The sequence below is a fragment of the Hypomesus transpacificus genome, chromosome 4 (assembly GCF_021917145.1).
Source record: "Hypomesus transpacificus isolate Combined female chromosome 4, fHypTra1, whole genome shotgun sequence".
In the NCBI taxonomy this organism is placed as follows: domain Eukaryota; kingdom Metazoa; phylum Chordata; class Actinopteri; order Osmeriformes; family Osmeridae; genus Hypomesus; species Hypomesus transpacificus.
In genome coordinates this window covers 5,219,452-5,237,690 of record NC_061063.1, presented here as the reverse complement: position 1 = coordinate 5,237,690, position 18,239 = coordinate 5,219,452, and the positions used below count along the sequence as shown (strand labels likewise).

The 18,239-nt window shown below is 47.7% G+C and overlaps 1 protein-coding gene across 1 annotated transcript in view; it reads right to left on the bottom strand.

The window, feature by feature from the left end:
• The window catches only part of gabbr2 (gamma-aminobutyric acid (GABA) B receptor, 2), a 42,102-nt gene that overhangs the window by 945 nt on the left and 22,918 nt on the right, over nt 1–18,239 (bottom strand). The window contains exons 2-6 of the mRNA XM_047019688.1: nt 5,224–5,334; nt 3,482–3,706; nt 3,064–3,246; nt 2,587–2,716; nt 894–1,011 (exon numbers count right to left, since the gene is read on the bottom strand). Of these exons, the coding sequence (XP_046875644.1) occupies nt 894–1,011; nt 2,587–2,716; nt 3,064–3,246; nt 3,482–3,706; nt 5,224–5,334 (767 nt within the window). The remainder of the gene's footprint in view (nt 1–893; nt 1,012–2,586; nt 2,717–3,063; nt 3,247–3,481; nt 3,707–5,223; nt 5,335–18,239) is intronic.

Sequence of the window (18,239 nt, the reverse complement as noted above, 5' to 3'; positions counted from 1 at the left end):
CTTCTTCCTCCACTTCCTCCTCCTCTGCCTCCTCCTCTGCCTCCATGTGATCAAACATTCATGGGAGTAGCTCAGAGTGGTTTTCTCCTTCTGTTCCCTCCTCTCTCTTTCTGAGCTGCTTCCTAAGGTGGTGGTAAATCACTGGTTACATAAGCCTTCCCATTCTCTCTCTCTCTCTCTCTCTCTCTCTCTCTCTCTCTCTCTCTCTCTCTCTCTCTCTCTCTCTCTCTCACTCTCTCTCTCTCTCTCACTCTCTCTCTCCTCGCTCCATGTTTCCTTTACTCCTTCTCTCCATCTTCTCTCTTAGTAGTCTTTGCTAAATGAATGTGGGAGGAAGAAGGGATGTCAATGATGCATGAAACACACACACAGTCTCACTCCCCCTCTTTCTCTCTCTCCTGCTCTATTTCTAATGAAGTTCACATTCCAGTGCTTGTCTATGAATAATACAAGGCTGATCTTTTTTGTCACCTAATTGTTGTGTATGCTCTTCACTGACGTGTCTTTAAGAGTGGGGACAACATGCAATCAGTCAAGCAGGACCTGTGAGTGTGTGTTTGTGTGTGAATATATGTATTTATGTGTGCGCATCTTAGATAAAAGACATAAATACAGTATAAAAATATAACATGTAAAATGTAAATATATGTGTGTGCAAGTAAGTGAGCGTGTGTGTGTGCGTGTGTGTGTGTGGGAGACCGAAGAGAGGGTCTCTCATATCAGGCCCAGTCCTTTACACAGGGGCTGGTTGCCTGAGCAACCACCAGAGCTGTTGGTGCTTACCATCCATGTGACGTGTAGTCTGCAGAAACACACCAGGCAGATGGGGGAGGGAGGGAGTACAGGAGGAGAGGAGAAAGAGGGAGAAGAGCGGGAAAACAAAAATAACTCACTGTTCTGGGGAGTTGATATCCTCCAAGGTGCCCCTGTTTATTCTAGAAGGATCCACAGAGCCCCACTGAGCCTGGGGCTTCTGTTCCAGGTGGTTCTTCAGCACGGACTTTTCCCCCTCTGCACACACACACACACACACACACAAACACACACACACAATGAGAAAAGTGAGTAATCACAGGATTCTGATGAAGAGGCTGCTGTGTCCCACCTTTATGTTTTTCCCATTCCATCTAAATACCAAACAGCATATTAAAACCTCTGCCATTGGGTATGGCTCTTTGTCTTGTTCTACGTGTGTGATGTAGCTTTGAGTCGCACAGCTGTTTTATGTCTCCTCATGTCTTCTCCACGGTGGGTCTATGTAATAGTGTAAAACGGATAAATGAATGAAGCGGTGGTTTTAATTGTCCCAGTGTGGATTTACAGCAGGGTGTGAGCAGTGATGGCTTCACATCCCTATCGCACATTCCATTACAGGAGTAACACACTCTGTTCTGTTCCATCAATCACAGACGGAAAACCGAGAGAAGGAGGCAGAGGGAGGAAGAGAGAGAGCTAGAGAAGAAGAGATAGATAGATAGTTAGATGAGAGAGAGAGAGAAAGAGAGAGAGAAAGAGAGAGAGAAAGGAAGAAAGAAAGAAAAAGACAGAAAGAGATGTTAGCATCCTGCTTGCGACCAAGTAAGAGGCATGTACTGTATGTTGTGTGTGCAGGGGCCAGGGGGGGGGGGGTGTTGGTGTGTATGTGCATATGAGGATGTGTCTCTATAGGAGGGTATTGCCAATCCAACTCCTTGATCAGTTTAACAAAGCAGCAGCTCCCGAACTACTTTGATTGAATTTTGATGGTCCCAAATTCTCACTTCTCTCTCTGCTGACCTGATTTGAGGCCACACTGTCACTGGAATGTCCTGGTGGCAGAACAGGGACCCTAAAAGGTTGCTTTACTTCACAGAAAAGATGTTGGCTGACTTATCCTAACCTTGTATTCTGCCAGTAGAGCGATTCAACATAGCTATAGCAATGGATGTTTATAATACGCACAGTGGATTCATACGTGGATTTGCAGAGCAGGGAAATGATCTGCTTGGATGGAACCTAGATCCACACACTGTAGATAATCCTGTTTTGGAGATTAACGTGGAGCGGGGAAAAGGTGTAAGCCTACTCTCGGAAAAGACTTGAGTGTTGAAAGTTCAAGTTCAGAGTTCAATCTTCAGTTTGGGGAGGCAGCACATCCTATAATGAGGTTCAGACCCGAATGCTAAAAAGAATATTTATTGTCCAGTAAGGCTTTGCGTATTTACATTTAGTCATTTATGTAACACACACGTGTGTGTTTGTCTGTCTGTCTGCCTGCTGTGTTTGTGTATTTACATCCACTACAATTACCACAGTCAGCACACTAGCTCAGCCTGGTCATTAGCCAATAAGAAACCACTTGAGCAACAACAAGCCTTTCCCCTCCCCAAATCAAGAGCCCATCTTTTTAACCTCTGCCCTTCAGCACACACACATCAGCCGGTGTCACTCCAGAGGACTGCATCCCCTTCTCTGTTGATGCCTCACACACACAAGTACGTACACACACACACATAGCTAGTCTGTGACTTATGTGAGTTGCTAGTGTGTTGTTGCGTAACAGCAGTCCAAGTGGCAGTGATGACGATGGCGGTGGCTGTCTGTCACCTTTGCCATCGGTGAAGTTGCGTATACTGAGGATGTTGTTGGCGTCCTGATAGTGGTTCTGCTTGATGTAGGGGGTCTTCTCTGGTGTGTCCTGCAGCTGCATGGTCACCTCCTCCAACTCCTTGTCCAGCTGTACACATTCACAGGAAGTAGGTCAGGAAATAGGTGAATTGGTTGATCCACGCATTGATTGTTACGCAGCCAGTTTTTTACAGTTAACTACCTGACTAAGACTGTTAGAGAAGCACTGTCAGAAAGGGTTCAGGCTGTACACTGGAGCAGAGTAACAGGGAGAGATACTATACACTGGAACAGAGTAACAGGGAGAGATACTATACACTGAAGCAGTGTAACAAGGAGAGATACAATACACTGGAGCAGGGTAACAGGGAGAGATACTATACACTGGAGCAGGGTAACAGGGAGAGATACTATACACTGGAGCAGAGTAACAGGGAGAGAGAGGTGCTGTCTTACCTCTGTGATCTTCATGCGTAGGCGGTGGTTGTCAGTCTGCAGGCCGTCGAGGCGAGAGGTGTTGGCCTGGTTCACGCTGGTCACAGATGTGGATGTCTTGGAGTCCTCCTTCTTCTGGTTTTGGGTGAACTTCAACCTTCGGTTCTGAGTGGCTGCATCTGGATTGGTCCTCATAGTGATGAACTGTGATGGCCCATCCCCCCAAAAGCAGAGAGCATTGGTTAGGAAATCTGGGATATAGAGTCAGGTTTCCCTCCTGGGGCTTCCTGATATGCTGAATGTATACTGGGTCAATGCAAGATCAGTAACATGTGCTTGACCGCAGGGACAGAGAAATGTCCTTACAGACAGACAGACAAACAGACAAGCAGAAAATCCTCCCTCCCTCCATCCCTCCATCCCTCTATCCCTCCCCCACCTTGGGTACGAAGACCAGACAGAGGGTGATGGTGGAGCAGAAGATGATGACGAGGGCCACGATGCAGAACTGGACGTTGGGCTGGTCTCGCGTCAGGAAGGACACGGCAGCGCCAATGATGCACATGATGCCCACATTGTAGACGCTCATCCCGATGTACTTGCTGTCGTTGAGTGCAGGGATGCTCACGTTCCTCGTCTCCCAGGCCAGGAAACAGCCAAACAGCTAGGGGGGAGAAGAGGGGGGAGATGAGGGAGGGAGGCCGGAGGAAGGAAGGAAAAGTGGAAGAGACGTTTGGCGACGCTATTTGAAATACAGTATTTGCTCTTTTTAACAATAGTATTTCAACTCCGGTGACATTCAACGGCTGGTGAGAAGTAGGGTTGTAAATTTATACGTTATTAATTTTGTTGACACGCTATATCATTTGGGGTACTCTAAAGAAGGTTTTAATACACTTTTGCTGTACCGCATGAGAAGAGGAGAACTTCTTTGAATTCAATTTGAGCAATGAAACAGAAAGACAAAACCACATTGTCACAGTTATCTGGTTCAACGCATTAATTCAACATTGGTACAACTTCCTGGAAAGGAGGTGGAGAGTTATGGTTTCAAATGGTTAATTTTTTATCAAATGTGTATGAATTTCCGCCACAACTCCCTTAGCATTCCCATTGTGACATGCACACATGATTCATTATTCAATTATGTTCTGAAGTCTGCTGTTTATCTTAATGAATGTCTGCAGAGTGACAACCACAGAGATTGCCAAAGCAGTCATCTCAGATTAGCATACTATGGGGGTAAGGTGTGTCTGTGTGGTCTTGCGTGCGTGTGTGTTTTGAAAAGAAAGAGTGAAAAGAGAAAATATGTGTGCGTACGCGTCACGGGACGGGAGCAGGACTCAACCCTGTCCCAGTTGATCTCAGACACAGACGTCTAGTCTGATGCCTGTCTGTCAATGTCTCCCCTCCTCCACTTCCCACCCCCCTCCCTTTGGTCTCTCTCTCTGTCAGTATCCTTTCTCTGCTCTCATCTCTTCATTTGTCTGTCCTTCTGCACACTCTCTTCACTTACCTTCTACTCTCTTTTTCATTATTCACGCCGTTCTGTGTCATCCTTTGGCGTTCCATCTTTCTCTTTCCTCTCTTTCCTCCCCCTTTCTTTCTACCCCTCTTTTCCCCCTTCCATTCCTCCTGTTCTCACTCTCCTCTCCTCCAAATCCTCACATGCATTCCTTAAGCCCCTCCTCCAGTCCATTCTTTCCTTCAAGACTTTCTTTCTCTCTTCTCCCCCTTGCCTTGCTCCTTCTCTCGCATGGCTATAAGTGGACTCAAATGTCTGAATTATTTACAGGTGGAGCTGGTTGATGCGAGGGTTAGAGTTAAGGTATTCAAATGGCCCAGCGAGGCTGAGGAGGAAAGTTTTCAAGAATGTCACATTTCATTTGGAATGCTCTGGCTTCAGAGAGAAAGAGAGAGAGAGAGAGAGAGAGAGAGAGAGAGGGAGGGAGAGAGAGAGAGAGAGAGAGAGAGAGAGAGAGAGAGAGAGAGAGGGAGGGAGGGAGAGGGAGGGAGAGAGAGATATATGAGAGATAGACAGAGAGAGAGAGACTGAACAGACAGAGGGAGGGAGACGAGACGAGAGCACATCACTGAGGGTGACTGGTGAAAAACACAGGAACTGAGAGTTCAAATGAACCCGCCTCTGACCCCCCCCCCCTCCCGCCCCAGGGTACTCACCATAAGCAGGCCTTTGTATGCGTAGACGATGCCCAGCCAGATGGTCATGTGTGTGTTCTCACAGTGCTCCAAGAAGGGCCGGATGGCGATGTCCCGACCCTGGGGGTCTGCCTGTGGACACAGAGAGGGGTGCAGCTAGGGTGACTGGCACATCCTCAGGACGACCTCACACAGAAACACCAACAAACAAACAAAGGGGACAGTCCGGGAACAAGCCGCTCAGTCAGTTAACAAGCCGGTCAGGCATCGTGTCAGCCAGGGACCCAGTTTCACCCACTAACCACCCAGTCAGCCTGCTGACTCACCAGTCAGCCAGCTAACAAGCCAGCCATTCAGCCAGGCAGCTTGGTCTCCTCCTCCCTCAGGTAACATTTATCCAGACTTGGGCTGCTAATGACCAGGACTAATGAGCCCTATACATTAAGTTGATTTACATCCTGCCCCTCCCCCCCCCCCCCCCCCCCACTCCTACTTTAACTCTTTCTTCCTCCAAGTTGTTCTCCACTCAGTCATTCTCCATTTCGCCTTTCTCTCTCCCTCCCTGTAATGCTTCTTTGCTTCCTTCTTGCGTCTCTCAGTCATTCACTTTCCATCTCTTTCTCCCTCCCTCTTTTTTCAGGATAACAGTTTACTTAGTACCTTGGGTGGTGAGCAGCAACATCCCTCCCAGAACCCTTCTGGGAGGGACAGATTAGCAAGGACAATGAAGACATTTAATAAAAACACAATTAGACTTGGTCTGGAGCTGACCTGAGGCTAATAAATCACCTGTTTGCATGGGGGAGGCTAATTCTACTGACTGCTTGCATGGGGAGGCTAACTCTACTGACTGCTTTCATGGGGGAGGCTAACTCTACTGACTGCTTGCATGGGGGAGGCTAACTCTACTGACTGCTTGCATGGGGGAGGCTAACTCTACTGACTGCTTGCATGGGGGAGGCTAACTCTACTGACTGCTTGCATGGGGGAGGCTAACTCTACTGACTGCTTGCATGGGGGAGGCTAACTCTACTGACTGCTTGCATGGGGGAGGCTAACTCTACTGACTGCTTGCATGGGGGAGGCTAACTCTACTGACTGTTTGCATCAGGGAGATTAACTCTACTGACTATCTCTATGGAGCAGAGTAACGTTAACCAAGTGGAGGAAATGAGAGCATCTGGCTCATAGCACAACTCGACAGTTAGTTCCTGTCCTCTAGAAACAGCAGCTGTAGCCTAGTTTGGTGTGCCCCACTTAGCAACACCTTTCAGCCAGTCTGACAATGTTTTCAGGACACACACACACATACCTTTTCATATATTCACAAACACCCACCCACATTCACCTATGTCCAATTACACCACAATGAATGTAAGCAATCACCTGAGAGGACATTTCAGCTCTCAGTCTGTGACCTAGTCTTGGACCATTGTCTAAGATTACTTTTACATTAAAAGGCAACCAGAATCACAGAATAAGGTCTCCCCGCTTTACCCATAGTATCTCAAATCCAAAGGATAGGCCTAGTTGTTACATCATATCCTATAAAGGATATGCCTAGTTGTTACATCACATCCTATAAAGGATAGGCCTAGTTGTTACACCATATCCTATAAAGGATAGGCCTAGTTGGTCACATCACATCCTGTACAGAAGTCATACTCAAAGGGTTGATAGGGGTCGATGTCCGGACCCAGCAAAGGGTCAACACGGGCCAAACAAGTCAGCGCTGCCTCTCTCCGCCTCAAAAGTGGGAGTGAGTGAGTTTCAAAAGACCTTTGAATGGCTGCGGCGAACATAAAAACTGCAGAAGGCAATGCCACTGTGTACTGAGATAGCACTAAGAGCACTTCTGTGTGACACAAGCTCTGCCCTCAACTCTCGACGCATACACTGAAGAAACACATGCATGCGTAGCAATGACGTGGAGGAGACTATTCTCGTCTGATGGTAGAGGATGTCCATTGGCTTTGGGAATGCGGGGGGTGGGCGGGGGATCAAGGCTCCTACGCATGCTGCATGAAAAGAAGTTGAGGAGGAACTGAGAAGTAGGTCAGGGAACGAAAGGGGGAAGCATTTACGAGGCACACCCTTCCCTGTGTCTGGATTAAAGGAGAGGACAAGAGGAGAGGAGAAGAGAGACATGGTTGGATGTTAAATCACACAAGCAGGTCACTTCCCAGCTGAGCTGAACATCTATCTATGCATGAGTTCCAAGTCTCCTAAGCCCCAGTTCTGCAACTTCAGCTGAACTACAATGATAATACAATTAGCAAAATGGCCGACTATCACACCAGACCAGCCCAACAGACCGTCCGGGGGGTTGCCAGGCAACAGCCGGTGGGCTGAGTGGCCCGGAGCAGCAGCTGTGATATCGGGTGGCCATGGTGATGATGATGATGATGATGCTGGTGTTGGCATGGTGACAGTGTTTTACTGTCATTTATCAGCACGTTAGGCCTTTAATGTGGCTGTCGACAAGAAAAACACTGACAGGACTGGGGTCTTTGAAGAGAGGGAGGGAGGGAGAGAAAGGAGGAGGAATGGAGTTAGAAAGAGGTAGGTACAGAGAGAGGGGGAGTAGGGATAGAGAGTTCTCTCATTCTGGTGTACAGTACAGCTTCTACAGACTTCTGATGACAGTGTACATTGGGTATGTATGTGTGTCTCGTGTGTGTGTGTGTGTATTGTGTGTATAGATGAGCCATCAGCTTTTTGACAGAAACACTCCATCACTTGCAGTGGCCATTACAAAAGGGATTCCATTGAGGAGTGAAGGAGAGAGAGAAAGAGGGAGAGAGCGAGATAGAGAAAAGATATCTGGAGTTTGTGGCAAGGATTTATGTCACTTTGTCAGTGGTATTTCCAGAAGGAGAAGAAATAGACAAAGATGAACAGTGATAGAGAATGTGGAAAGCTACAGAGAGAGGGGGACAGAGATGAAGAGAGGGGGAGAGAGATCAATGCAGACGAGTCTAGCCAGTGAATCAGTGTCTATACAACAGGAGAATTGTTTAAGGAACCAATGTACCAGTGCCAGTGCCATCTACAGAATTGCATGCACGCGTACACACACACATGCACACACAATGCTCTTTAGATGCCTGGTGAATAAACAGTTACATGATGGGAGTTGTCATCTCATAGAGACTGATAAGAGGACACAGTGAGAGAAGTAGAAGGAGGGGTAGAGTTGACAGTATTGGAGGGAGGAGGCTGGGAGAGACAAAGAGACTCAGGATCAAGGATGGAGAGATATGCATGGATGGATGGATGGAGGAAGAGATGGAGGAAGAGATGGAGGAAGAGATGGAGGAAGAGGGAAGGAGGAAGAGATGGAGGGCGGGAGGAAGAGATGGCTGCCCCTGGCCTAGGCTGACCTACATGCAGGCAGGCCGAGCAGGTCGGGCGGGAGAAGGCCTCTGGCTCTCCTGGACAAATCAATCTACCCAGTGGAACTACTGTAGGGTTTCTAAGCGGAGATAATCACCCAGAAGATGGGAAAAAGCACATTTTGTCTCTTTCCTTTCAATTTTTTATTCTCTGCCCAGCAGAACATTATAGATGACCTCAAACAACAGGACTTCAAAGAGCCTTGGCAGAGCAGAACTGTGTGTGATGTGTGTGTGTTGGCAGAACATACACACATGCACACACACAAACTCCAGCAGGAAGCTGCCTTAACTGATTTATTAAGCACTAAACGCGTCATTAGCGCAAACGGCTAACCCTGAACATTGAGCATATTTAAATATGCAAATCGAGCAGTATTGCTTCACACCCATTCGTTATGGAAGATACAATGGTTTTACTGGAATATTTCCGTCATCTAATGTCCCTTCATAATCCAGTTGAATCTAGTGTTCTGCCTTGCAGACGGCACTGAAGCAGATGCTATCTGGCTGCCAGCACACTGGCAATGTTTTATCAGGGACTGGTTTAAGTGCCGAGGATAACACACTCACAAACCTCCCACATATGAACATACACTTAGTATCAATATGCACACATACCACCTCCAGAAACATCCCTGCGCCCCACACCAGACAGAGGGAGTCCAGCGATCACGTTAACTAACACCGGAGGGAGAGGATGAGTTCAGATGTAAGGTGAACTAACTAGAGGATTTGTGACTGTCTGGGCCTCCATACATCCTGGCTGAGTCAAGGACACGTGCTCTGAATGAGCATCAGCCAGCAGACTTGACAAGTCATTAGAGCAGCCTCACCCCCTCTCCTTCCAGCAAGACACACACACACACACACACATACACACACACACACACACACACACACACACACACACACACACACACACACACATACACACATACACACACACACTGAACAGAGAAAGATGGTGTCCGAGTAACCTTCCATCACACTCTGAACCAACACCTCCTAAGATTGCTGTCTGCTTACACCACACCCAAGAATAAGGTAGTGACAGCACGTTTATATTGTCTACTACACGTACACACACACACACATCTCTAGTGTGTGTGTGTGTGTGAGTGTGAGTGTGTAAGTGGGTTACACTGTGGGACACATTGACCTCCATCTCAAATAAAGATAACTGTTTCGAGGGAAAATTACTTAAATCTATTGGCTCCCTTTAAACCTGGGTTTATGTGTGACATTCATGCAAACCTTTCACCTTATGTGACAAATTAGGGACGTGTGGGTGCAAAGAGCTGCTTACTCCAAACCAGCATCATCACATTTATAATTACTCTCTCTTAATGGTTGACCTAGTGCACTACATTACCCAACATCCTTTCTCAAACAACAGTTCCAGGAAATAATTTAACAGCCAGGAAGTATCCCTATCATCTGCTTCATTCAATGTTTACCAAAGCTTTATTGATTTGCAAACCATTATACCAAATTGCATCTTATGGAGGAAATGATCTACCATGTTAACAATAATTGAACATGGGGGGTATTTCCAGAGTGAGCGCTATGTGTTTCTAGTTTAATTGCTCTCGGGATCCTGATAACATGAAACGCAACAGTGATTGGACACAAGGAAAGCGCCTTACAGAACATATTTTTATGGTTTCTAACAGGCTGGGATGGAGTATAGAACAGCAGAATTCCTCAGTAAGAACAGACGCAAATGTATTAATAACCGCTCCCAGAAAAATACTCTTGATGCTGCCGATGTGAGTGATTTGAAAAGCAAAGTTAGTTGTCCCCCTACATCCAGTAGAGGGACAACTAACACAATATTCTCTTTCTATGAATCCCCCTTTCCCTGGTCTCAGTCTGCCCCTCTCTCCTATTCCCCTTGTCACAGTGAGGGGAGCGAGGGTGTCATAATTGTGTCCTATGAGGCCTTGTTGCCATGAGTTCTATGTTGTGCTTCTTTAATTGGCTCTGTTATCCACAGGAAAACCTCAGCAGAGACATGGATTACTAGCAAGGGTTCTGTATGTTGATGTGCTCCTGGGTTAGTATTGCTTGTGTGTATTTGTGTGTGTTGACTCTAGGAGCAACACATATTTATCTGTAGTCTGTCATATTTGTTGAGTGTAGAGGATTTTCAATATTGCTCCCTCCTCTCGTCTCTCCCTCTCTAGCCACTTTCCCCCAACAGTTTTTTGGTCTTCTTCTCTACATACTGTTTTCATTTTTTCATCATCTTTCTCCTCACTCCTCTCACTTTCTACGTCTACCTTTCTCCATCTGCTTCCCTCCTCTGTGTCCCTCTGTCTGTCCCTGTACGTGTCATCTTCATCTCCCTATCAGTGACATCCCCCCCCCTTCCCAGGTGTGAGGAGCGAGGACAGCTAACGAGGGCAGACGGCGTGAAGCGGCCCTGGCATTCCCCTCGGGACCACGGCTCGTCCTCAGGTGTGAGGGTGAGAGGAGAGCCAGACCATAGCATGACCCCTGACTCTCTCTCTCTCTCTCTCTCTCTCTCTCTCTCTCTCCTCTCTCTCTCTCTCTCTCTCTCTCCTCTCTCTCTCTCTCTCTCTCTCTCTCTCTCTCTCTCTCTCTCTCTCACTCTCACTCTCACTCTCACTCTCACTCTCACTCTCACTCTCTGTCTCTCTCTCACTCTCACTCTCTGTCTCTCTCTCTCTATGTTATTTTCCTTTTCACTTGTCCTGCTGCTCTCTTTCTCTCCCTCTGTATTTCTTCACAACTTATTCCTTGATTCTCTGTCTCTGCTTTTCCCCTAAACGCCCCCACCGCTCTGTTTTTCCTACACCTCTCCATCATTCTCTCCCTTCTCTAGGTGCCCACAACACACCCTCAGGGCCCTGGGCCTGTCTCTACCTCGGTTCCAGGGACCTAATGATGCGGAAATGTAGCAGGACTCTCCAGGAGCTCTCTGACATGCTGTAAATGACAGACCCACTGCTTGCTAGCACGTACACACATGCACACACAGACATACATACATACGCGGAACACGAAACACATGCAAACACATGAAAACACACACGCGCACACACACTGGGAATGCCATGTTCAGCAGCACCCTGCCATGCTGGAGAATGGGCAGGAGACATGATGGAAACCTCGAGAGCAAGCCTCTGGGAGCTCACACCATGAGTGGAACACGCAGAGTGTGTGTGTCAGCCTTGTAAACACCTCGCTGTGGCCGCAGATACATGAACACACACACACCCACAAACACACTCACACACACACACCAAAGTGAGGGTGAGTCAGAGGTACCCAGAGGGACTCCTTGCCTTGGTTTTGGCCCTGATAAAGACAACACCTTATGGCTGCGTTCTGTTGCCCGGAGACAATCCAATACAGTGCAACACAGAACCACACACACCTTTTGAATATAGGACACCATTTATAGACATACTTCATAGGCCTACTCAGATGCTTCAGATCCCACAATTTCATACTTTAGAGAGGACACAAAAAAAAACTATAATAAAAGTAAAATGAAGAGCTTTCTGGGCCCAGTAGTCTACTTGCTGTATGACAAAGCTTGCTAACAGCCTCCATATATGACTTTACAAAGCCTCCTCCTCTCCATACAAGGTAGTTGACTTTCCAAAACATTAAAACAGGCATGGTGTATACTTTTCCAATACATAAACAGTAATAGAATATCGAATACACAAGAGGCCAGGAAATGAATCGACATCGATTACTGAACCACTGCAGACAGCTCTGTGACAGTATCATGTACGACATGACCTACACAAGGCTTTTCAAAATGGCAGACTCTTTGTTGGTCCTGAAGTGTGAGCGGGCAGTGCCATGCCAGGCTGCTACTTTGTGTCTGTGGGGACCTTAAAGAGCTACCCGCGAGGTCCTATCAGGATCAGCCCTCTGCTACATCCCCTCAGAGCAGGAAATCCATAAAAGGGCCCACAGTCAATTACCCCAGCTGTCAGGAAGCTGCCTCCCCAAGGACAGCAACCAATCATTACGCCGAGGACGGTGCTCCACCAATCACGCAAAGTAGAATACCTGAGTCAAAAGACAACAAGACAAACATGCACATTCCTGGAGACTATGGATTCTGTGGTTCATGGAAGAAGGGTTTAAAGGGGATTAGTGTTTGTGTGGAAATGTTTGTTTAGGGAACATAGTTAGTGGTATGGAAGGAATCCTTTCTTTTTAACTAACTAACTTTAACACTTTAATATAGATAAAATAGGACGATGGGGTGTGTGTGTGGGTGTGTGTGTGCAGGGATGGATTAACCAACGGGCCTACCGGACCCAGGCCTAGGGGCCCATGAGATCAGGGGGCCCCCCAACCCAGGGCCTCTGCGTATCGTCACTGTTATTAACTTGATATGTAGTGTATTGATATGATGATACGCTAGGCTTAAGTCATTAATGCATTTAACAGGACCCCAAAAGTCCTACTGATTAAACAAAAAAATAGCCTTAACATTCACTTTGAAGATGTCGCAAGAAAGAAACCATCATGATACCTTTCAAGTGAGTGTTCATCCCCTCAGTTTATCTATAGGACTTTAGAGGGGCTGAGTACTCCATGTAATATGGGCCCTTCAACCTTGTAGGGAGAAATCCAAAAATCAAGTGCAAAACAATAGCATTAGAGCTGTGTCTAAGCACCCCCTACACACATTATTTATTGAAGATATAATATTGTTAAGCATATTATGGTAATTTTTCAAGAAAGAGAGAGGGTTATGTGGGCTACAAATGTACACTCTAGTCTAGGGTTACTAGGGTTTATTTTGTTGATTACTCGAGTACATATAAATATTATTTCAATATTATTTCTATTATTCCTGACAATATTATTCCCCCCCCCTCCCCCCCCACCCTTTGGCCAAAAAATTGGGGGCCCGTGGTTTCTTAATCCGTCCATGTGTGTGTGGGAGGGGGGGGGGGGTATGGGGGGGGGTTGTCCCAGAGGTAACCAGTAGAAGCCACTAGCTGGGAATAATAACTACAAGCTTTTTTGCTTCTGTGCCCTGGTACAGTCCCCCACACTAGGGGCAGGCCTGTACTGGCCCCCGCTCATAGGGGCTGAAGAAGACAAAGAGAGGGGAGTGTTGTGTTTGCAGGCCACCCAAGTGAATGGATTTGGTGTGGTGAATTAAGCTAACTGTGTTAGCCAGCTAGCTGTCTGAGTGCATTTGGTGGAGTGTGTTATGCTAGGCTAGCAGCGCTATGCTTGTTGTAGCTAGGCTGGCTGCAGCTAGGCTGGCTGCACAAGGCTAGCTGTATTGGCAGCAAGGCAGGATGTCAGATGGTCAGAGAGGTGGTGGTGATTGAGGCTCAGCTGGTCCAGGCTGGCAGATGTCGGAAATCACCAGAAGGGACTGGGCAGGTGCTGACACACAGCCTCCCCTGGGCACACTGCCCAGCAGTGAAGGGCATTGTAGGGTTGGCAGTGCCCACCCAGGGGCATGGTGGTTGAGGGGAGAAGGAGATAATGGAAAGATGAAAAGGCAAAAGAGAGACCCTGGTACATTAAACTAAAGAGACAATTATGGGTGAAAGGAGGGGAGGAAATTCTGTCAAAAGTCGAAATGCTGAAAATATATTGATTTTGGCACAGAGGAAACTGCCAAGGCTTCAGGCTGGTTCAGAACATTCCAACCTTCGTGGTGGCATACATAACACATCTAGAGTTCTGCTCGCAGAGGGGAGATAATATCCATGCTATGTACTCTGCAAACCCACAATAGGCACACTTGACTCATCTTCAGTAGAGCCACTGGTAAGAATAGCGTTTCTTATTCTGACTGAAGCAGATTAATTGAGATTGAACCAGTGTGGTTGATGATATGTGCCCAGGCATCTCACACACACAGGTGAGAGTTCTCTCTCTCTAACTCTAACTCTAACTAACTCTCTCTCTCTCTATCTCCCTCTCTATCTCCCTCTCTCTCTCTCTCTCTCTCTCTCTCTCTCTCTCCTCTCTCTCTCCTCTCCTCTCTCCCTCTCTCTATCTCCTCTCTCTCTCTCTCTCTCTCTCTCTCTCTACCTCTTCATTGCCAGCGTATCGATCTCCTCCATCCAATCATGCCATCGCTGATACAGAGCTGGTCCTCTAGGGAGCTAGAGCTGGATTTCATTAGAGGGACGAGAGGATCAATAGGAATATTATTTGTGAGGGGACAGAATTCATGCATCTATGTATATCATCATGAATCAGATGTGAAATATGAATGCTAACTAACTGATGATAGATGCGTCAAACATAAACCTCCGTTTTTGTGTGTGTGTCTGGTGTGTTCTTCTCCGATGTAGAAAATGCACCACGTCAACACCAACCAGCAGGGGGCTCACGTCCAGATCTTACTGCATTCTAAAATACTGCAAAGTGTTCTTGGGCAGTTGCAGCAATGCGCTACTACTCACAGAAACACCCACAACTATAAATTGCAAACACCCTGACACAAATGGACACACACATCCACACTCGATGACTCACTTGATCGGTATGTATGTCAAAACACTCTGTTCCCCTCTCTTACGACACACCTATCTTCTGCTCTCCCTCACTACACAGAGATCTGTCCAGCGAGGAGCTCTATCATAATGACTTCATCATCATGAATTAGAAGAAGAGCGGGGACAAGAGAGAAAGAGATCAAAGAAGTACACCTACGTTTCTTGGCTCTAGAACATTCCCCACTTCTTACAACAAAACCACCACACACACCAAACACACCACACCCTTCTGTATGGCAGTAGTTTGCGTCCTCTCATACATACGCACTCTGCCAGTAAACACCTCCCTCGGCGAGAGGCTGGCCGACAGAAGTCGTGCGATTGGTCGAGGCCGATCATGGTGGCTGGTGAGCATTCCTGGCGTGTCAGTCAGGTTAATTACTGTACAGATGGCTGATGGGGATGGGGGGGTGGAGTGGAGGGGGGGGGGGTAAGGTGGCGTGCCCTGAGAGATAACAACACTGCTCTGTCATCTGGGGAGACACACACACACACATTTGCAGATGCTGCTCAGTGCACACATGCATGCACACAAACACACACACACACACACGCACACCACACACCCTCACACACACTAGATCCTTAAAGCAGCAGACATGCACATCATTCCATCTCTCTATCATCTCTCAGTCACTCTCTTGCTCCCACTGCAATTTCTCCCCTCTCTCGTTCTCTCCCCCCCTCACTCTCTCCGTCTTCATCTCAAGAACTACCCCTGATCATGCTCTTCATTCCATCACAGTTTCTCCCCCTCTCTTTCATCACCCTCCCCCTCCCTCCCCTCCCTCCCTCCCTCCCTCCCTCCCTCCCCTCCCTCCCTCCCTCCCTCCCTCCCTCCCTCCCTCCCTCCCTCCCTCCCTCCCTCCCTCCCTCCCTCCCTCCCCTTCACACTTCTTACCGACCCCTGCTCTCACTCACCAAAATGTGTCTTTCCTCTCCTCTCACACTGTGCTAGACTGCTATGCGACAGTTGGTCATGAGAAACAGAGCCCAAAAATATGAGTCTATTAACAAAATCTGCTGAAAAAATGTCCCCAATAGTCAATACAATAACTAGCACTGGAGAACGTAGCACATGCTAACACTACACAATGTAATGTAAGAGGTGAGGTTGCTGGAGCCCAATAATAACATGACAGGATTTTTGAGGACCCTGGTACCGACAAAGGAAAGGGGGTGTTCAAGGACTCAGAAAGGGAAGGGGAGAGTGGAATCCAACTTGGTTCAAGTGAGGGTCGCACAGCTAAGTAGCTAGAGTTAGGTTTTAATAGCCTGGTATGGTTACAATCAGCCCCCCCCCCCCCCCCCCCCCCCCCCATCATGCACTTCCTGATCCACTGAGGTATATTGATCCTGAACGTTCATCATCTTGCCTTGAGGCAAACGCATGTCAGCAGCGACCAATGAATTGGGGCTGGTGCACTATGAGAGGCCGTGTGTACACAGATACACACTCACACTCACACTCACACTCACACTCACACTCACACTCACACTCACACTCACACTCACACTCACACTCACACTCACACTCACACTCACTCACACTCACACACACACACACACACACATAGATGAAATTGCAGAGAAAGAGTCCAAGGAAAACGTGCTGCATGTTAGCAGTTTCCTGGCTAGTAGGAGTATGATGACATAATTCATTATTCATTTCCTTTTTGATAGCCTATGAACAGGTGGCAGCAGCGTGAATGGTGTCAGTAGACATAATTGGAGTCCCAATTCCATCAGTGCATGTTCACATGTCAGAACATCCATTATAAACTCAACTCACACACACCATGATGTACAGATACATTTCTAATGAAATCTGGCTGCTTACTGTTATACACTGTGACAGAGGTGAAATGCAATGTTTGATCTCTGCCGATCAGAGATCCACTTTAATGGAGAGAGTGTGGCGTCATGTGTGGGTGTTCCACGTACACAAGCACTAATCTGACAAGACAAACTATTGGTTAAAGAGTTTTACCAACACAGTACTGGCTACAGTGCATCCAAAAGTAAATCAAACTCTAATCAAAAGAGCTTTATGAAAGTGTAAGGGTTTAAACCAACAGTATCCCTCCAAAAACAGACTAGTTATATTCTATGAAAGCCTGGGAAAGTGTCAAATGTGTCAAATGTCAATGCACAGTAACTGAACTATTACAGCAGAGTGCCTGAACTCTTACAGCACAGTAACAGCCCAGTAACAGCACCGATACAGCACAGTTAAAGCACAGGGACATCACATAAACCATACTGTTACAGCACGGTAGCATCACAGTTACCGCACAGCGACCGCATTGTGACAGGCCAGTGACAGCAAAGTAACAGGAGTGTTCCAGCAGAGTTCCAGGAATCCACGCACGAGCTACGCATGAGAACGCACCCCTACCTCTGCCCGACGCCCCCTGGTGTCCCCGGCTGTGTGCGTCATGCTCGTTGGTGCCAGAGCAGGGGCAGGTATGTTGGCGACGTGCCAGCTCGTCTCCACGGAGACGGGGTTTAACTGCCTGACCTTCTCATTGCCGGGCGCGCCGCCCCGCAGACGACGGGCGCTAATCAATGTCACCCGCGGCGGGCAGACGTTAACCAGCCGTGACACCTCTGCCATCCCCTCTCGTCTCTCTTTCACCGTCTCTCAGCCCTCCCTCCTCCTGGTCGGCACTATGCTGAGGGGCAGACATCTGTCTTATCTCCCCGTCTGTCCTTCATCTCCTCATCTCGAAGGTGAGAAGAGCTGCCAGCAGGGTCGGACTGGCCGTCGGGAGAGTCGGGAGATTTCCCCGAACGGCCGGTCAAACGGCCGCGGCATCATGCAAAAAAAAAGGTACAAAGATAAATATATATATAATAATAATACACGGTCGTGGGCCGGTCTGCGTTTCAAAGTCCCGGGCCATTTCAGACCGAGTCCAGACCTGCCGGCATATCTGTCTCTCTTCCTTTATTCTTTGCCACACTGTCCTCCCCCCTGCCCTCTCACAGTGTATATTCTACACAATATATCTAGTACAGGGCACAGGCAGGTGTCTGCTCAAGGTCCTGAGTGTGTGTGTGTGTTCTGAGTGGGGGGGACAGCTCTGTGCCAGCTAGAGGCATTTGTATGCCT